The 20893-nt window shown below is 43.6% G+C and overlaps 1 protein-coding gene across 1 annotated transcript in view; it reads right to left on the bottom strand.

Annotated features, from left to right (window-relative positions):
* Positions 1–10082: 10082 nt before the first annotated feature.
* The window catches only part of ARID3C (AT-rich interaction domain 3C), an 815039-nt gene continuing 804228 nt past the window's right edge, over positions 10083–20893 (bottom strand). Inside the window, exon 8 of the mRNA XM_069626829.1 lies at positions 10083–16039. Coding sequence (XP_069482930.1) covers positions 15873–16039 — 167 coding nt within the window. The 3' untranslated portion in view covers positions 10083–15872. The remainder of the gene's footprint in view (positions 16040–20893) is intronic.

Genomic DNA, 20893 nt, shown 5'->3' with positions numbered 1-20893 from the left:
ATCAGGGGTCTTAATTTTAGCCTTTACATAAGGAACCTCAGCTGGGCCGGTACTATGAGGCCTGGAATGTTTTCGCGACATACCAATAGCCAAACTAGACTTCCCAGAAAGGACCTCGGCACTGCTGGTAAAGGAAGAACTTTCACTCCTTGTCCCCTCAACAGTTCTGGCGTCGCCACAAGAGCGGGAACGGTGAGAAACAACTTTCACCAATAAGGCCTTGCCAGGCCTCTCAGAAATGTTGGTTACTTTAGCCTCTGTACGAGGGACCTCGGACCCAGGCCCGGTAACAGCCTTACTAGCGTGGGCCTTCGAACATCCGTTCAGTAACACCAAGCCCAGCCAAGGCCTCGGGTCGCACCCTGGTACTTTTGAGGGAAGCCGATAACGAGGCCTTAGAGCGAGCTCTGGTACCCCCACGACTCAGTAGAACTGGGTCTACAAGCAGCCCCCACAGGAGGGGCCTCGGAGCATACTCGGAGAAAACTACAGTACAATTATGAGGCCCAGAAGGCACCTCAGGGCAATCCCCAGTGACAGAGCGGTCAATGCTATTCCCGGCTCGGGAAGAGCCCAGAAAGGTATCTCCCGGCCGGGTTGCTCTGAAAAGTAAAGAACTTACCGGGTGTTTCTTCTTTTCATCGATAAACGCCTCAAAATGCAAAGGAGGAGTACGTCGAAACACCTCCTCCTACCGCTCCAACCGACGTTGAAGTGCCCGGACCGAAAGGGAATCGCAATAAAAACAGGAGTCCCAAAAGTGGTCCGGACCCAAACTCTCTAGACAAAGAGGATGGGGATCCGCCCTCGCGAAGCGTCGGTGACATAATGAACAATCTGGAAAGTCTAGTTTGAACGACATAGACTAGTACACGATCGCTAGCGAGAGCCAGAGAGGAGGAAAAAGGGAAGAAGATCTTCTGCGGATGCAAGCGCGTCCAGTCCCGAACGAGCAGAGAAAAGGACTGATGGGCGTTGTGCAGGGCGGAGCCGGGATGGGCGGGGTTACGGCCGCATGCCGGGCCCTGTGTAGAAAGAGAGGAAGGACTAAAAATAATTGAGGGATGTCCCATAAGTATGGAGGAAAGGGGACGGGACGTAAGAGTAAGGGTGTATGTTGAGAATTAGATTGACATTATTTACCCTTACTTTCATTCTGGGAAATGCACTGATGGTTGCGAGACAGAGAAACATGATGCTGCATCCTGGGGAACAGCAAGTATAGAAAATCATCTAAATGATATTGTGAGATTTAAAAATAAAAAACTTTGAAAATGCATTCTGGGAAATGGAGTCAAAAGGTTCAAATAGAATGATAGGGAAAACCCTAACATTACACCTTTGGACGTGTTTTGAAAGTACCAAAGCTTACATAAGACATTGAAATATAGAAATGCATTCTGGAAACCGTAGAGAAAGCGCTGACAGGCCTTGTGAGCTAAAAAGAACATTAATGCTGCATTGTTAGAGATAGAATGAATGAACCAAAGAATCTCTATATTTATTTATCTATTGAATTTCTGTATGGCTCCTATACAGCAGAAAGTGTTTCTATGCGCCACAAGACTAAGGGGGGACGGGGGCAGAGAAGGGTAAACAACAATAAACGATCCTAGTAGGCCTTGTGAGATTCAGATCGTTCAAGTGCAGCAAGGTAGTGCAGGTGTGGAGGGGCAGGTCAGGGTGAGAGGGATGGTAAGGGGGGAGCTGCAGGAAGGAAGGGCCCAAGTGTGTGGAGGGGGGTGTGCCAGACTTAGTAGTCTAGTCAGGCAGGGTGTCCGAAAGCAAGAAGTAAGGCGTTACCGGGGTGAACTGGCTGAAGGAGGGCCTTGCCTCTTTTATGACTCAGAGGGACCAGACAGCCAGTCACAGCATCAGGGGGGAGTTAGCAAGGAGGGGGGACAGGGAAAGAGGGGAAAATGAAGGTATTGAGAAGTTTCCAGAAATTAAGGAGATCCGGCTCACGTCTGAGAGGGGCGGGGAGACCGTTCCAGAAAGAGTCTGCTGCCGAAGAAAGAGATCTACCCCCTACTCTTTGCTTGTAGAAACCTTTGACCTGCAGAGATTTGGAGCTAGAGGACCAAAGGACTCTGGCAGGGAGGTATTTAGGGTGAGTTGGATGTAGCGCAGTCACAGGCCTCAGAAAGCATTGTGGATAATGCAGAGGGTCTTGAAATTGATCCTTGCAGGAACCGGCAGGCAGTGGAGAGATTTTAGGGCTAGAGAGAAGCGGTCCCTGGGCGTAAGGCCAAGGATAAGTCTTGCAGTCCTATTCTGGATTAGTTGAAGGAGTCAGAGGGAGGAAAGAGGAAGGTTTAGGAAGAGGCTGTTGCAGTAGTCCAGCCTGGAGAGAACCAGAGCCCTGGAGACATTGAGCTTCTGGGGGAAGGTGAGGAAAGGGAGAATGCCTCAGAGGAGGTGAAGCTGAAAGTGAGCCTTCTTGGCAGGTTCCTGGGTATGAGGAGAGAAGAAGAGAGAGGAGTCGGAGATGACACCCAGGTGTTTTACCTCACAAGAGAGTCGGTGGGCCAAGGACGGCGTGCAGAGAGTAAGGTGGAAGGAAAGGCAGGGAGTTCCAATGATTAGGATCTCAGTCTTACTGGCGTTAACACAAACATTGTTAGCAGCAAACCATGCCTGAATAGCAGTCAGACCATCAGGAATGAGAGGAAACAGAAGAGGGAAGCTTAAAGGAGAGCGGAGTGTCATCCTCATAACACTAAGTTGGAAGAGAAGGTGGAGATCAGGTGGGCAAGCAGGGCAAGTTAAATGTTAAAGGGCCACGGCGAGAGGATAGAGCCCCGAGTGACGCCGCAAATAGAGATTGAAATAGAGGAGAAAAGGGCACATTTGTACCTGGGAGGGCCGGTTTGAAAGAAAGGGGTCCACCATGCCAGTGTCCGGTCCGTGATGCCCAGAGTATCACAGAGTCGATTTAAGAGGGTGGCATGATTGACAGTGTCGAAGGAGGAAGGAAAGAACAGAAGGAGAGTTTGAGTGGAGGTTTGAGAGCAATTCTTCATGGGTGTTCAGGAGAGCGGTTTCCATGCCTCTGGCTGCTCTGAAGCCAGTGGCGGTCGTGTAGATAGCAAACAGAATAATGGATGGATTAGTGTGATGGATTAGTTGGGAGGTGACCACCTTCTCCAAGAATCTGCCCAGGAAGTGGGTGGTAGAGATAGGGCGGTAGATATCCGGGCAGGAAGGGTTCGCAGGCGTCTTTTTTCAGAGGGGGTGCCAAGGGAGTGATTGAAAGGTAATGGGAAGAAGCCAGTGGTCAAAGAGTGATTGCAGAAATCAGCCAAAGAGGCAGCGAGGGTGACAATATTGTCCTTGATAGTTCTAGAGGAGCCGGTAAGCACCTGTTTGGAGGAGACTTTCATAGAGCACACAGTTTTGGTGGCCTCAATGGGTGCTATAGGTGAGTGGGAGGAGAGTAGGAAGGTGGATCAATAGGCTTTACTGCAGTTGTAAAATGCCAATACATGGGCTAAGGTTATCACCTGGGAGAGGAAAAAACATTTTTCCCCAACTTTGAGAGAGTCATGCACAGATCAAACTTGCCAGATGAAGGATTCTGTTAGTACATGGCTGCTATTGACCAGAGGCATGTAGATGGCATACCAAGCCACAACTCCTACAGAACATGCTGCTTATACAACATCAATTTTAGCTTAATGGAGCGGTTAGGATTAGTCCAAGAGATTTACTGGGTGAATTATGGACCCTGAGGTTAGCTACACTTGTATCATCAAGTTAATGACTAGCAGCCAAGTAAATGTTATCTGGTTCCAATAAAAACAGATATCATTAAAGACATAATGGAGAAAAACTTTGAGGAGCAGTTTCTTGATCTTTTGCCATCGGCTCTAAAGATGCGGATTAGTTATGCCTAACCCTAGGAGAAGCAGGCCAGGTCAGGTTTTATTACTATTAGCACTCCAGATTTTTTATCCAAAAACTGGGGCACTGAAAGCTATCTATTTAGTTTGAATGAATAAGATGCGCTTGCAGCTACCCGTTAATTCATGTGTGGAGATGGAAGGCAGGACCCTACCGCCTATCAGGCGAAGGAGAGATAGTGGTAAGGGTATATGTATGAAGCCTTAAGTGTTGATGGAGTATCTTATCTCTGTGTTGCAATGTGGTATCCAGAAGGGATACCCCAACTTCAATGTGCTGTATGTACAAGAACACTGGAAGAGCTGCTGGTCTGCACTAGGATAGGGGGTGGGGGGCTAGTTTGAAATGGCTCAGAAATGGTGCAGAGTCATGATGATACATCTGTCCTCGGCTTGCAGTGGTTAGGAGGAGTGATAGTAGGTGTTAGGTAGGTGTTAAGGTGCAATCTTTATGGGGATCCATGTATGTAGTGAAAGGTGGGAAGTGAAATGGTCAGTAGGTTGTTCGCTGTACTTGAATGTTTTCTTATGAGTACTGTTGGCAGTTCAAGAGAGTCTATTTTCCTCGTCCCCCCCTGGTGAGTGATTCAGTAGTTGTTTTGAAGTCCTGTCTCCATGCTTTATGGGCACTACTGGCCCGGTAGCCTTTCACGAACAGCCTGGGGTAACTGTGAGGCAGCAATATAAGAGAAGACTACAAATCCTTTGTGCGATGTGAAGGTCTGTGTACCTAGGCCAGGTAGATCGCTACAGTTTCTGTGTTATGGCCGTACTAGGTCCAGCCTTGATCTCTACATAAAGAGTTTGTTGGAGTCTATTGTCAGTTATGGAAGATACCTAGTGTTTGACTTTGGCTCAAATAATTTCTGGAAAGTGCTCGTATTTGCTTTGTTGTGTCGAAGAGAACGTCTTGTAATTACAAGTCTATAGTGGGAGTTGTCAAGTACATGGACCAGACTAGGACTAGTCTTTAGAGAGTATGCATCTGCTGCGTTGATGTGCTTATTTTCAAGAAGTATTGTGTTCATGGTTTAGTGTTCCAATGAGAAGGAGTACCCTTCCTGGCCTTTATGGTTTAAGCACTGGATTATAGGTGGAGCTGTTCTGCAGGATCAAAGCTTTCTGAAATGTGTGTATTGGTGGAATTGTGTGGTGGATTATAGACCACTGCCATGGATGGAGTAGATGATTACAAAGTCTTGAAATGAAATGTGTGCTTGACTGGGAGCCATGGGGAGTTTGGAGAGCATGGGTGGTGTGTTCAATACTTTTCACTCCTAGGAGGAGTCTTATTGCAGCATTTTACATTCTTTGTTGATGGTTTGTTTAGCATCAATTCTGGAAGGTTTACGTAAGGAATGTTTTGTCTTTGGACAATACAGTGATGACTACCAGCTATGGCACAATGCAGTTGGCTGGATCTTAGTTAGGAAAAGTACTATAGCTTGTAATTGGGGCTACTGTTTGAGAGTGTTGCTCGTGGAAAATGTACGATTTTTGACAGTTGCAGTCAGGTGAGTGCAGGTTCCTATTTCTTCTTGCGAAGACATTTTTAGGGGGGGGGTGGAGGGCTGGAACTGCATATCATACGTTTGGTTTTAGTTTCTCTGAATTTTAGCGGATTGGTTCTCAACCGTGCATCAGTCTCCAAGTGACCACCTCAGTGATCTGGTTTATTTTGAGTTGAGGCTTGAAGACAATGTAGGTATTGTTAACAGAATCACACATGGCTATACTTGAGCGGTGTCATATACCAAGACCCTTGAGATCCCCCACAGGTTATGTGGTGGGACAACAACACCCACCATAGAATTGTTTACTCAATTCAGATGTTCACAAGTATTTCTAGAACTTCGTGGCTGGTGGCAGTGAAAGCCATCAAAAGGTTCTTAAGTATACGTCACTGGGAGTGTGGGCATCAGTGTTGTACTTTTATTATATTCCGCTTATTGTGACTCATGCATGATCATGCAGGTCGCCATGTGATCCTGTGCATATTGAGATCAACCTCAAGGATTTGTGCTGTGAAGGGAGTGTTGGAGCCATGGTTGCAACTTGCGCAGTCAAGGAGTGCTGAATATTTTTCTAGCCATTAAAATGCCCAGGAGGTGACCACCCACGTCCTGGGATAGCGCTCTCTGTGGCCGGGGACTGCCAGGTTGTTGTGGCATTCAGTATAAAAGTGGCCTTGGCACTTCAAATTGTTATTCCGTTGCATTAAACTGGTTAATAGTGGCTTGCCAAATGCAGACTTGAGGGCCTGTGGACTGATACCTTGCTCTGAGGAAGGATTGGAAGATGAGGGAGAGCCTTTGTTTGTTGCGTTATGGATTTGTAGTTGTTGGGTGTACACTGATCTTTGGGCGATTGTACAGGGTTACTAGAATTGCTCATTTCTGCGAATTCCTGGGTTGATAAAAAGCAGAAAACGCAAGATACCAGAGGGATATGTTATTGTTTTGCTGACAATGCTTTTTCCAGGTAATCGTGAATCTGTAGGATTTTTCAGCGATTGAGTTGTGACGGCGGTCTGTGTGCTTTTGCATGCTAAAGGATGCTTGAATTCTTTGATGATTTTGAACATTTCCTTTTGAGGGTATTATGAATATTCTATGCAATGTGAGTAAAGGGTTTCTTGGCATTTACTGTATATCTTCAATGTAGACCGGATTTGTCGGTAGTATGCAACTTTGCCCATCTCAGTAATTCATCATCCAGATTTGCTTCATCCTTTTCTTTTTCTTCATATTATTGAGGAAAGTAGCGTACCATCTAGTCGTCTAAAGAGGGACAGATTGAGAGTTTGTGACATCCATTCATGGTGGTTGTGGAGATTTTGAGGCTTCTCTGGATGCAATAACGTCTTGCAGTTTGATCTCCAATCATAGTTTCATAGCTGTTGGTTGTACTTTTAGGTAGAACTACAGCTGGGAGGGGTATGTTGAATGGGATAGCAAGATGGGGACTCCGGGGTAGTGGGAAAAAAGTTGTTACTGCAGTAAGATTCTTATTGCACAAAATTCCATCCACAGTGTGTCCTGCTGCATAAGTGTGTCCTCTTACTAATTGCCTGTGGTGGCCGGCATTGAGTTGGCTAGAGGGACTTGGCTCTATGTTTTCATTTTCCTCAAGCCATATCATATGCTAGGTTATTTCTAACGTGCTTAATACACGGAGGTCACTAAGGTGCTCCGTGTTGTCTTGCTTCCAAGGCGAGCACGTTGCCACTGAGCTATACTCGCCACAGGTTGAAATCATCATGGATGGTGAGGTATTGAGGATTTACTGTCATTTTAGCTACCACAGTTTCAAGACTGTCTGAATTGGAAGAGTTGTATGAACGTGGTATGTAGATTAAGATTTGATTGTTTTGATTGTTTATTTGTATAGCGCTTATACACAATGTGTTTCAAAGTGCTTCAAGGAGGGAGGGAACATGGGAGAATACAATTACATTCTTACAAGTCCTTGACACTATTTAGAATGTGAAAAATAACTAGATGTTGCAATCAAATAAGAGGGATTTGCATTCTGTGGTCATATCAGCGATTGATGCTTAAAGCCCTTATGTACAAGAGCCATTCCTCCGTCTCTTGGCCAGGAGGGTTGATGAATGTGATCTTGTAGTCTAGTCTCACGTATGGGTCTACATACAGAGATTGTATGTTATCTATGTTCGTCCGATGAAAGTGAAGTGTGTTTTCATCTGCGAGCAGGTTGCCGATGACTGTGCTGTGTTGGGATATGAAACAGTCAGGATACGGTCTTAGTCCAAACAATGCGATTAAGTATGCTTAAAATGTAGATAACGCGTTTACAGACACAGTACCTCTTTCACAATCATAAAGGGTCATGTAATATAGACAGTTGCTACTGATAATGAGGCAGAAGACGTGTTGCCATACAGGTATGCCCCACAATAAACCCTCTTCACTTTCAGTGATGACCTATCTTTCCTTACTGCTGCTAATACTTTGGATACCATTCTGCAGATATTTTCAGTTTACTTTACAATACATTCACTTTGGATGAAAGCCAAACATGATGGAACTTTATGTACTTTATAAGATCATATTTTCGAGTTTTTCCTTTTTCATATTTCACCATGATTTGAAATGTTGTATTATCTGGAAATATGTTTAATCTCTTGTTTATACAGTGGAACTCGTTCTGTTTTTGCTCCCATGAAGCGCTATGCGATACCTCAACACATGTTTACAGGAATTGGAAACTTTGATAGAAGTAAAATGATTCATGACAAAATAATTTTTCCTGGAATATGTGTATTAAAATGAATGGAATACTGGGAAATAACAGATGTGTTGATAGGTTAGTATAAAAAACGTGAATATATCACACCAAGTAGGTCTGAGTGACATCTGATAGCTATCAAAACATTAATTGGGCCTTGAGGCAGGTGTTACTGGTGTGCAGGCTGCCTCTCCCAGTCTGTGAAGTTTGGCAGCTGTGGGATTACCTGGTCTAGACACTCTGCCCCCTTACCTTTCAGTACAACAGAGGGTAGCAATGAAGTGCATTGTTTGCATGGTGTCTCGTGTATAATCGTGCCATCTTTGATTTGGCTTTGCATGGAATCATCACTGTATGGAAGGGAACCATCCTGTTCCATCATGGCAGCAAGTACTTGCGGTGTGTTTTAAGCAGCTTTTCAGTCACGTGCTTCCTCATGCTGCAGAACATACTTGAAAGGGAGCTCAACCATGGCAGGGAGCTCAACCATGGCAGGTTGCATTGTAATACTATGTGTTCGGATCCCCTGAGCTCGTTCATGCTCTTCTGCCAGCCTCCATGTTGCCCCTACTTCCAGTCTTTCTCCTGCCCCATGATCTGCTCTAGTTCAACTGTTCTGTCCTTCTGCCTCTCAGTCTCATGCCTCCTAGGCAGGCCATCTTCTATCCTTAGCCGCTCCTGATGCTTTTAAGCCCCTCTGGCACCTGGCTCCTTCCATAGAGTTGTAAGTAGCCCCCTGTCAACCTCCCAATTCCCCCAGCTATGTCCTTTTGCAATTATCTGTGGACAAGCCGTGGTGTCCACTTCTTGTGGGATCCTTGACACCACAGAGGTTTTTTAAGTCTGGATTTTTTGTCGATTGGGGCTCGTCCTCGGGTTCACACTTTCCCACACGCTGAACCAGGGAAGTGGACTTCCGGTGAAGGCACACCCTTACCTTTACAACACTAACAGACAATGACTGGGAAAAACTGCATCCAGCACCTGACAAGCCGTCTCTGATGCCACTCTGAATCTCAAGGTGCATTGATCCCTGCTGTTGATAAAGAAGACCCCTCAAAGTCCTTTTCCTGCTCCCTGCACTGTAAGTGCAATGGGTGATCGGGAGGCAGGAGGGGTGCATAGACAACTTAAGTCAAACATTAAATTCTGGGGTCCTGCCACCCTGTCCTATTGTTGCATTTATTTTCCCCACCATTCAGTCCCTAGGAGGCAGAGAAAATACTGTATTTCCCCTATTCTGAGGTCATGACAGTAGACAGGATGTCAAAGCAATACGATAAGCCATTCAGAACCTTTATGCACCAGTAGCTTTCTATGGAAGCATAGGTTAAATGATCTTAAATCACAGAAGAATTGCAGTGTGAAGAATTGCATTGAACTTGATATACGCGTATGCTTTTTTTCAAACCCATTGTACATTGGTTCCTAGAATAAACTGATAAATATAAATCCCACTTTTTTTGTTACGGTTTAAGAATTAGGGTTAACCTTATTTTACATGAGCCCAAATTGGAACCGAGGAACAAAGGGTTTTGTCCAGGATCGTCTAGTGCAGATGTGTAGTGAAGCCATGACTGCAATATAGGTTTCGTGACAAATCTCCAAACAACAATCTTACCTGCAAAAGTGAACCACTGTCGAAAGACAAACTCCGGCGAAAGCATTGCTACTCACTACTAACTCATGAAGCAGATCGTGGCCTCAGTAGACTTCCCATCGGATCTGTCCATTACAGCAGGGGTCTGCAACTTGTAGCTCTCAAGATGTTTTCTATTACAACTTCCATAATTCCTCAATTTTGATTATACTGGAAGTTCTAGCTCAAAACCTCAGGTTGTAGACCCCTGCACTACAGCAACCAATGAACCATGTTCCTTCTTCTAATGGCACAAAAATCATCAAATGCAATAAAAAGAGGGAGGCTGATTTTTTGCGGTGAAGAAGCATTTTTATTGTTCAACTGCGTGAACAACTCCAGAAGCGCTCTGGGAAAAAACCTCTCACCTATTTATTTTAAATCTTTTTTTTCAATATTTTAAGTCCCCTGAGCACCACAATCCAGCCTTCACTTAATGCACTGGATTAATCAAAAAAATTTACAAGAAAGGAAGAAACATTAAAAAAAATTCAAAGCTTCATACACAGCTAGCATTGCCTACAGAAATCCTACAACCTACCAGCAGAGCATTTCAAAATAAGAAGGCCCTAAACAAGAGCAAACAACATACATACAGATAGAAGTAATATTGTCGTTTTTTTTCTTTTACTTCCTTGTTATTAGAACAATGTGCTACCGTTTTTTGTACAAAGTTTAAAGGAAAATGCACAACGCATTTGATCTTTGGTAGAGCTGTTTCCGCCACAGAGTTTGCAGAGTGCCCCCTCCTCTTTTTCAAAGTCACGGTTTGAGGGTGGCTTGTAGATTCAGATTCCAAGCTGTGGGTACCAACTTGCCCCAGGATGGCAAAGGTCTGCAACGGACTGTAGAAACTTTAAGTGCAATGGCGTCCTACGGCAGGGCGGGACTTCCCTTGGAAATGTCAAGGGAGTATCCAATGACTTCAGTTCTCTCTCTCAGGGGGTGTGGTCTGCTCCGCGGCCAATTCCATTGGAGAAGGGCATGTTTGCGACAATTCATTGAGATTTCTGATCTGTTCCGAGGCAAACAATTGAAGGGCATCCCCCTCCCTCTTCCCCAGCACCATGTAGTAGAAACTGAACGCAGGAAAGGACAATATTTTCAGCCTTGAAGAATTAAAGCTTCTGAGGACAACGTGATTAAAAAAGAAATCATCATTATTTGTTTTGCCGATAAGAAATTCAATTATCTATTTTCACCAGCCCGGCAATCTGACCAGTTGATGACAAGGGAAAATGCATATTCTCATTCAAATGGCGACGGGAAATCAAAACTGGATACTGGACAATATCATCTATGCACTTTCCCCTGACCTGTTTTCACAGAATGTTTCCATTGTGCCATCACTATTGGCACTTCCTATATATATAATATAATATATATATATATATATATGTATAAATATATAACAATGAGGTAGACATGATTATTGAATATTCCCTTCTTTGGTAAAAACACAAAAGAAAGAAATCCAGTGATTAGTGGGGGAAAAAGCTGTTTGACCTCCCAAATGGCTTTCCAGCAACAGCAACAACAGAAAAATTAAAATTAAATATAACATGAGTTCTATGAGGTATCTGAGGTTCTTCTGTTCCCAAATTCTCCTTGCGTTGGCATGTTTTTTAGTTTTTTAAAGGCTGTTGGAGATCCGTGAGGTATCATCAGGCTGTATTTGCATTACTCTAATGAGGTCGTCATAGCCAAACCCAGAGACACACTGGCCTAAGGAACACATGGTATCTTCACCAGCGACCGCCCTTTCCCTCGCTCACAACCAAGACCCATTCAGTGAGATCCGGCAAGGCTGCTTGTGTACAAATAGCTTCTCCCCCTCCCCCAACACTCCCAACCCACTGCCATTTCCCCACCCTCAACCCTCCCCTCCCACCTACCCCATTTAAAAAATAAATACCCTTTGCTTTGTGTGCCTTTACTTCAACATGATTCCTTGGCCATGCTCCATGAAGTTGCGGGTGCCCTATCGTAGGCACAGTGTTGGGTGTAAATTATTTAGCGCTCGCTTCTTTCGTCAGTTCATAAGCAAAGGTGCCAGCGGCAGCCCAGTAGGGGTCGATATGGGCACATTGATCGCTAAACACTGACGCTCTCTGGAAAGGTCAGTCGTCTCCCTTCATGCTGCTGGAGCATTTTGTTGCCCTGCGATCTCTACCTTTTTCTAACCATCCTCAGCCTCACAGAGAACCGGAGCTTGTCTTGCTAGGGACGGTCAGGTTTGTAACAAAGCCTTCCATTCTGGCAGGCAAAACTGTATATGTTCAGAGAAGGAGTTTTTGGTGGCGGGTGATATTTGCTGCCAATCTGTGCTTAACCCCAGGTGTGTTTCCCCCAGATATGGAGAGGATCCTTTGGTTCTTGCCAGTTCTTTTACAACATTTTGACTTTGAACATTCATAAGGTGCACAATATTTTTGGGTGGCATTCCTCTTTTCAATCTTTTCTTTGTGCTAGGAAATTTGAATGCCATCATATCTGAAGGTAGAAAAACACCCCCTGTGCTCCCTTGTTGCAAAGGTGATTCTGGCAGCTCAAACTAAACTTGGCCTATGTGTGTAACCCACCAGCCAGTCTGATTACTTTCTGAAGGTTTGCACTCCTTTCCTTCCACCTAACCAGGTGCGCAAATGGAATACTGAGTCAAATTGTGCAGATATGTTGCGTTTGTCCTCTTCTGTGAGCTTACACAATGATTCATTTCTGCTCATGAATGTCTTTAAATAGCAGGTCTATCCATAGAGTGCGCATTTCCAACCCTCAGCTTGAGTTGGGATGCACCAGGGCATGCCTGCCCGTTCTTAATGGAGGCCAGCCATAGCCACAGTAAAGAGGTTGTGATGATTTCCTCTAGCAAGGAAATCCGGTTTATGCCTTCACCAGACACCAGTGAAGGCTGAGCCCTAATTGACAACGGAACCTACCAACAGAGTCATATTAGTTAAGGCCAAGAACAATAGATTTCAAGTTTTAGATTTAGTTTCAGTGGGATGTGTGTCATTTAGTTACTGCAAAGATGAGATACAACTTCACCACTGATCAGGTGAGACACCATTTTTCACCAGACTAAGAATACGGCCATTTTTCTAGTAAATACACTATGCAATAGCAGAAAATGCGTTCTTTTGTTTTGGTTACATATGGTTTATAGTACAGCTTCCCATGAGCTTACAAGGCTTATATTTCTTTTCACACAGGGTTTCTTTGAGACACCAAGCGATGACCATAGGACATCTATTGGAAAAGAGTGAGTGCCAGATCTTTCAAAAAGAATTCTTTTAAAGCCACGTCCACTTCTCGGCCCAGGATAATTCTCCAACACTGTCAGTGTTTGAGCATACGACTGCAATGGTGCCAGCACCTTACCAAGCAGGAGCTTGTGGGTAAAGAGTGTACTGCGTTTATCCAGAACACATGGAACAATCGCGGCTAACAAGTGCACACACAAGTTGCAAGACAAGCTCTGAAATCCTGCACGAATGCTGTGGAAATGCTTTGAAGACATTTTGGGACACAGTGTGTCTGACTTCACTGAACTGCATTTCTCATCAGGGTAACATATGTTTTTATAAGCGTAACATGGTGTCTCCCCTTGATGGCAAAAGACACACACTTGTAAATTGCTCAAGTTAATAAATTGGCAAATTTATGAAGTAAGTGGCTTGAGCTATCAGAGAAGACAATGAACCTAGGAGTTATGACTAGTTAACTTCTCCAGCGGGCATAACTCTGGCACCATCAGACATGGGGTGACTGGCATACCCATAAAGGAACTGCATCATAAAAGACCACTTTTAGGCTTCTACGTGTCCCATTTGTACACTTTCTACGCTCTTTTGCATAAATATTTTGATAAGACCTATATTATATGTAGCCTTTGTGAAGATGTTTGTATTGTTTTGTATTCTGATACTGTTGAATGAAATATGTAATCTTTAAAGAAACCGTAAGATATATGTAAATGCATATCAGGCAACTTCTATTGTTGTTAGTATTAATACCCAGGTTCCACAAAGAAATTATATTTCTGGGGAAATCTCTCTATTCTGTGGTCTTCCTAACACATTTGCACTACGTCTAAACGCTTCGCACCGTGGAGTATTGGGAGCTTCCTGACGTTGGGTGCATGCGAAGACCAGAGGCACTCCTCGCCTCGTGGGAAAGGAGTGCATTGCCTAAACCACATCCCACAATAAAAGTGGGAGCAGAGGTATGTCAAGACTATCCCACTCTGGCTAAGGTGCCCTGTGCTGAAGGTAGAGCGAGAAGATGAGCAGGTTATCTAGGTGCCTCCACACACCTCTGGATATGCTCTGGAACAAGCCTTAACGAAGGCCACAGCCCCATAGTCTTAAGTGCTGGTTAGAATGGACGCCACATTTGTACCTCTTACCGTGGCTTGATCCGTGGTACATACACCTTGCCATAGTTCCCAAGTGGGAATAGCGATTGTGCTCCAGCATTGATTGCCACCTGATAAAGAAGACCCAAAACTAAGAACTGCCTTCGACACATACAAACCATAATTGAATCTGGAAGGGATGTAGTGAAACACGTTACTTGCCTCGCCCCCTCTCTGTGAAACCCTCTCAAACCTAAACACAATTTTGTGAGACACTCTGATTGAATACGTTCTCTTCTCCTCTTTGGCAAAAGCTCTTTGTTGCGCTGTTTGTCACCCTTCAATCCTCCCTACCTCCCCGGCTACTCCTAGATATTCTCGCCTACGCACATCAGTGTGTGGGATATTTTGCTAATCGAGAAGTGCATCAGAACAGTACAATATTGTCCTATGAGTGTACACAGCCAGAATACCTAAGTAATATTCCAGCTCTTTTGTTGTTCTGTTACAACTGGTTAAGAATCTGACTTTGTGTTTCTGGGAGAGTTAAAAAACTGGTCGGTGAGCATTGGGTAACTGTAAAGTGGATGTGTACTAGTGGGGAGGCAGAGGAGACGTTGGGAGTGGGCTATGCACCAGAGGTCTAGGGTAGTGGTAGGTGGACATGGTCTGCGCCATGGGGTTAGAGTGCGTGATTTTGTTATAAAGCTTTGGGGTGATTTGAAGTGGTGGGCTGCTTGTGGATGTGCATTTGTGTCTCTTTGGTAAAAGCATGTGGGGTAGTAAGGAGATATGGCAAATGTGCTTTATAAAGGGGGTGCACAGGGTATGGGGCATTTGTATTTTGGTAAAGGCATCTAGTAATGGGAGAATATAGCACACACGAGGAAGGGTGCGCGGCTGTGAAGGACAAACACTGCAACTCTACAGTGGAAATTAAGTTGGAGTTGTGATGCATGGGTGGTGGGATTAAGTACAGAGATGAGAAACTGCACAAGATACTGTTTTTATGTATGTGAGACCGCAATTTGCAGGTGTCAATCATGTAATGCACAAGCAAAGGACCTTTTGCTTTCAGAACTGGGCCAGAGACAAGTCTTTAAAGAGTACTTGCATATGGAAAAAGGGAATGGTTGTCTGTAGCAGATTTGAGGGAGGACTGGCCCACAGCCGTGTTCCTCTGGTGACAGGTGCGCAAGGTGCGGACTGGCTTTAAGGGTGAAATGTGGGTGTACACAGGCATTGTATAAGAATCTGCTTGCACTAGGAAATGCCAACTCTTCCCATAAGCAACACAGGAGTCTTGGTATGTCTCCAACATTGTCCATCTTCTCTGGCACAGAATTCAACTCTGGCATTCAAAATGGCGGGCAAAGGCTTCACATTTCCTTGGCAGGCACAACGCAAGGCTCACCCAACAGAGGCACCATGACATTGAGGGGAGCACCCCTCCACATGTTCTGATTCCCAGAGGTTATTTGGGACCGAGCCAAAGCTACAAAGTTCAGTGCCTATGTTTTTGAGAAGTAACTTCCACTCCATTCATTTTGAGGTTTAGCTTCCATCTTCCTAGAAAAAGAAAGTTGCAACATGCCAGCCTCCCGAGGACTCCGAGGATATTAGATTCCTGCACATCAGTCAACTGCGTTTGCCGTGTTTCCGGGAGGAGGCTGGAGACACTGGACAGGGAGAAGATGGGGTGTGGTAACCACTGGTATTCTCTTTATGGCGACGAACTAGCCGGAGTGTGGTTGTGTGATGACGATGACATCGGCTGGTTTGGTGCCATTGCTGGACTTGCGCTGCCCTGGGAGCCGTCGCTGACACTATTGCTGCTGCTTCCACCACTGGACGCCGTAGGAACAACTGGTCTGCGTGCGAAGAGAACACCTGTGGATACAATAAAAAGCAGATTTACGTCTATACAATGACATCGATGCTTCATTTTTGCCACTCAACAATGAAAGATAGAGGAGATAACATGAACTGAATTTTTTACTAAGATGGCCTACCAGCAGAATTGTCTGAGAGGCATATATGTGACACATTAGAACTTCTTATAGATTTTACCAGATTTAAGAATCATGACAGCAACGCGTGTTTGAGTAGCCCCCATTATAACCTGAAGTCCCTAAAACTTATATTATAAACACTCCTGGCTGCAACGTTATTGCACACTCTCTATGCAGTACATAACACATGAGATATGCTTTCTGGTGAATTGGCACATTATTTCCCATTTGTAATGTATATTTACCAAACAGGTGCTGGGGGGAGGTTCCTGGCATTTAGTTGGTCCACACAAATAGACAATGATCATGAACACCTTCACCTAAAATGCACTATGCAAATGGAACTGAGCTTATTATTTGTAGTGTATGTTTTTTAATCTGGAATATCAGTAGTTTTAGAAAAGCTCAGATTACTTTTCTTGAAAGAGTCGTCATGATTTTTCTCAGCCTGGTTTACTAAAATAAATCAACACATCCAAATGGCTACTCTTCCAAAAACAGAATTTACAAAACAGGCTGAGAATTGATTATGGAATTGACGTATCCAATTGGAAATTAGAGACTGGTTTGTTGTGGGGTGTTTTTCATTCTTTTATGTTGTTTGCTAAGGATTTCATAGAGGGATTGTAAGTTTTTACAACTTTACATTGATTTGAAAAGTTTAAATTCTACCAGCAAGGTTTAAACAAAAATGATATTTTTTAAATGCTGCAAAACGTTCAATGGCTACCCTGCGATACTTTGATAACGTTGCACACTCCAAAACCATAATACATGTGATTAAGACAACTGAACATTTATTACATGTGGCAAAATGTTAAAAAAACGATGTGTAAATTGCAAAACATCTATGGCCTTCTCCTATGTTATGTTTGATAAAAGACTTTCTACATCCAATGTCCTTACTTATGCTAATATTATGCATAGTATGTCTAATGTATATGTCTGTCTTGGTGGCAAATGGCTTCTAACAATTATCAATAAATGCAGAGAGGGTTTGTAGGATGGATCCGATGTCTTATGACTGTTCCCTTCAATATGTGTTTTTAACTTAAAAAAAATTGTAATGTACAATTCGGGGATCCTTCTTAACTAAAGAAATCGCAAAAAGAACTCAGTGGTCTACAATACCAACCATGAAATGCTGTAGCTACCCATTAAACATTTAAGTTACATTTGTTGTATAGAAAAAAACACAAATCTTTCCAGAAAACACATTGGGGCTGACTTTGGGAGGAAGACGTTGGGTGCCCTAGGGGCTGTTCTGTATATTGTCCTGGAGTCACGCTTTCAATACAATTTCTTTTGGGGGCTTGGGGGTGTTGTTGGGCATTTGTATACCACACTCTTATCTTTTCAACATGTACTACTAACAATAGCATAAGATAATTAGCTTCAAAACGTTTATCATATGCAGATATAACTTCAGAATGAAAATAATAAAGTGTATTAATTTCATCGATTAGAGTTAGAGTGAGGGAAACCTAACCAGACCTGAAGAAAATGGCAGAAGGGAGCAAAAAAAGATCAGAACAATACTGTCTGGAATATTTATAAATAGTCCCTCTCTGACATCCATTGAAACAAGTGTAGGGGTGGTCTCCAGTTAAGGCCCTAAGAAGTGTGGGTTTGAATACTAATAAAACGTGTCCTCTTATTTATAGATGTTGTGCCACTGTGAAAAATGGAATGTTTAGTTGTCTTAATCGGGCATATCTTATAGGCATAGAGTGAGAATAGTAATCAAATTTCCTAGGGTAATCAACAGGTTTGTTTGCACATTTAATTGACCCACTGTTTACCCTTTTAAGGTCGTCCTTTAAATCTTTTAGCTTTTAAAAATGTTGTACTGAATTATTTCAACAATACCTGTACCTGGCGTAATATACGCCGTTATAGCATATCTTAAAAGTTATCAATTCAATATCATCACACTTTTATTTATTTATTCACTCATATTTTATTGTAAACACAATTAATCTCGTTCTTCTCAGATACAATACTTAATGAGCCGAATGCTAGAACTCTTGAGAGAGCAACATATAGTTGCCTATGAATGAATACAGGTTTCGGAATGTATAGGTAGATTCTGTCAAAAGCCTGCCCCTGTCACTTATTAATGGTAATTGAAAAGGCAAAACGTATCGGAACGTGGCTTCTTTTGAATTGGCAAGGCATATTTGTTTCAGGTGTAATGAGAGGTATGTGTGGTCTAAGAACAGGTTCTAAATTTAATCCATTGATTACATGGGCCCCTATGATGCGTATTTGCAGACACATAATTGTCAACCTTGTTCCATTGAAGAGTGTCCATTGCAGAATCCTGTGATGGCATAAGATTGCAGAGTAGCATAATTACAGCGCTTAATTACAGCACCTACTTTTAGTTTTAGCTTCTGAGGAGGCGTTTGTCCTACAGCGTCATGCTCTTTAGGGACAGAAACCTTGAGCCGGTAATTAACTGTTCATTGACACTGGAATGGTCGTGCCACAAGTGAAGAGAAGTGGGGTTGGAAACAAGTAACTTGAAATCATTCAGAATGTTTGCTGGAAGGTGACGGTGACCGCGTAGAACGCTGCTCATTTGGATTGTTAAAATAATAGTTAAGTTCTAAGTGGAAGGGCACACAGTGGTACAGTTTTCCAGTTGGACAGCAGAGGGCAACCTAACACTAATAAATTGTATCAGCCGAGTACGGAAACATACCTAAGCATTTTATTTATATAGATTGCATCCCTACCCAAGAACTGCGATTACAGTAACTAATCTCTGAGCTACTCGACTGCAAGATTCACATGAGAAGAATGTTTAAACTTTCCGTCAATATTTAAGATGGAAACTAGTCAGTGACGCAAGCTGTGTCCGTACCAGGGTTCTTGATGATGCAGAGTATCCAGTGCATGCAATGCACATGACGACACCAGGAAATGTTCAGCACCTGCTACCTGAATAGTAAGGATCACGGAGCAAGTCCTAACAGGGGGTTAGGCTTCAAAGACTATTACAGAAACTTTGTCCCAGGGCAAGTACAATTAGCAGTAGGGCAAAGACTGCCCGACTGCAAAAGCAAGTTCTTGCCCCAGGGCAAAGGACTAGGGCAAACATTGACATGGAGCAAAAATGTATGTTTTTTGCACTAGGGTAATTTTAACATGTTGCTCTGCTCCCATGAGTCTGATTAGGGCAGTCGGGCTTATCAGTTCTGCACATTTCCTTGTCTGCTGCAACACCATAACCTGCAAAGTAGACAATTCACGCCCACCGGGTAGAAGATCAGTTGAGAATGAGAGGTATCATCCAAGGGAAAGCAGTGCCTATCCTTCTGGATGGCTCACATATTGGTCCAACAAAGAAATGGTTGATATAGGGACCAGGGATACATGTGAAGTGTATGCCACAGTGTTCCTGTGACACCAGAAGGAATCATGGTGCTCTTTGTAGATCAGGAAGATCAACTTGGATGCAGATTTTCAATAGGACAGAAAAGCAATATGCAGACAATGAGTGAAAATCATTCTATTCCTGACAATTCAAAATGAAAGTAAGCAGCCACATTCACATGGGCCGGTCGAGCAATGGTGCTGATAGTCCTCGAAACTGTTGGGTGACCTGGTCTACACCAGTCAACAGCAGGGCTGTGTGTCCATGGTAACAAGTATTCATCTATACCAGTCTAAATCACACTCCCCGATGATGTTGATATTAAAAAATGATCCTGTCCAAGTCTACCTGGAGCAACAACATCTGGGGCGATTTTCTAAATCCTCAGAGTATAGAAAAGGTACCAACAACCGCTACCATTGTCTGAATACCTTTTGCATGCTCCAGGTTATTAGCAAGGTCTTTGGCGGCATGGAATGGGAGTACAATTTCTGCCTTCCCTTCTCCCCTCAGCATCCACAAACGTCTTGGTTTTAAGGCAGCCTATATTTTATTGAAGTCAACATGCATTTTAACCTTGGATTCCTAAGGAATCGTCCTGCATTTTACACCACCTAAAAGCAGGCGGATTCTACAGGAAATCATTGCAAATCCCTCTGCCATGCGTAGACGGGACATGCCATTTACACTAGAATTACAAAAAAGTGGGCACAAAGGCAATTTCACTGGTTTGTACTCCTTTTTTTTATTTTTTACTTCATACTGTAAATTATGGACAGATCACAGGGGAATGTGTTTGTACTTAAGCACAAACCTAACAGGGCCCCTCCATGTAATTTGTGCATAGTCTTTTAAATGTGCTCTGCGGTTTCCTCATTTGCATTGGCTATGCTGTAGAAGTCTAAGGGGGTAATTCATGGATTATTTGCGCCGAAAAAAACGGAAAACGGATTTGTGCCCCATTCTGCCCGCAAATCCCTGTTTAACAAATGGGGATTTACGGGCAGAATGGCGCACAAATCCTGTTTTTTTTCGGCGCAAATAATCCATGAATTACCCCTAAATGTGTGTTTCCAACAAGGTGATTCCACCAGCAGATATCGAAGAGCTAAGTTAGAGACCCGCTGGGTTTGTAAAGATTGCTCTATTGAATATACTTGATCCAGGAAAGTTGGTGGCTTTGTAGATTTCAGTGCAAGCCATGTTCTCAGTCACCGTGTATGCATTATAGGTGTATATGTTAATATTAATGTTAAAGGACATTTGTACCGCATACTATCACCACTGGAGTGGTCCCCTGGCGCTCTGGCGGCTCTGAAAGAGGGAGGGAAGGTGAGTTAGTGGGTGGAG

This window comes from Ambystoma mexicanum, chromosome 6p, assembly GCF_040938575.1.
Source record: "Ambystoma mexicanum isolate Mex_15411 chromosome 6p, UKY_AmexF1_1, whole genome shotgun sequence".
Classification (NCBI taxonomy): domain Eukaryota; kingdom Metazoa; phylum Chordata; class Amphibia; order Caudata; family Ambystomatidae; genus Ambystoma; species Ambystoma mexicanum.
This window is presented reverse-complemented; position numbering and strand designations above follow the sequence as displayed.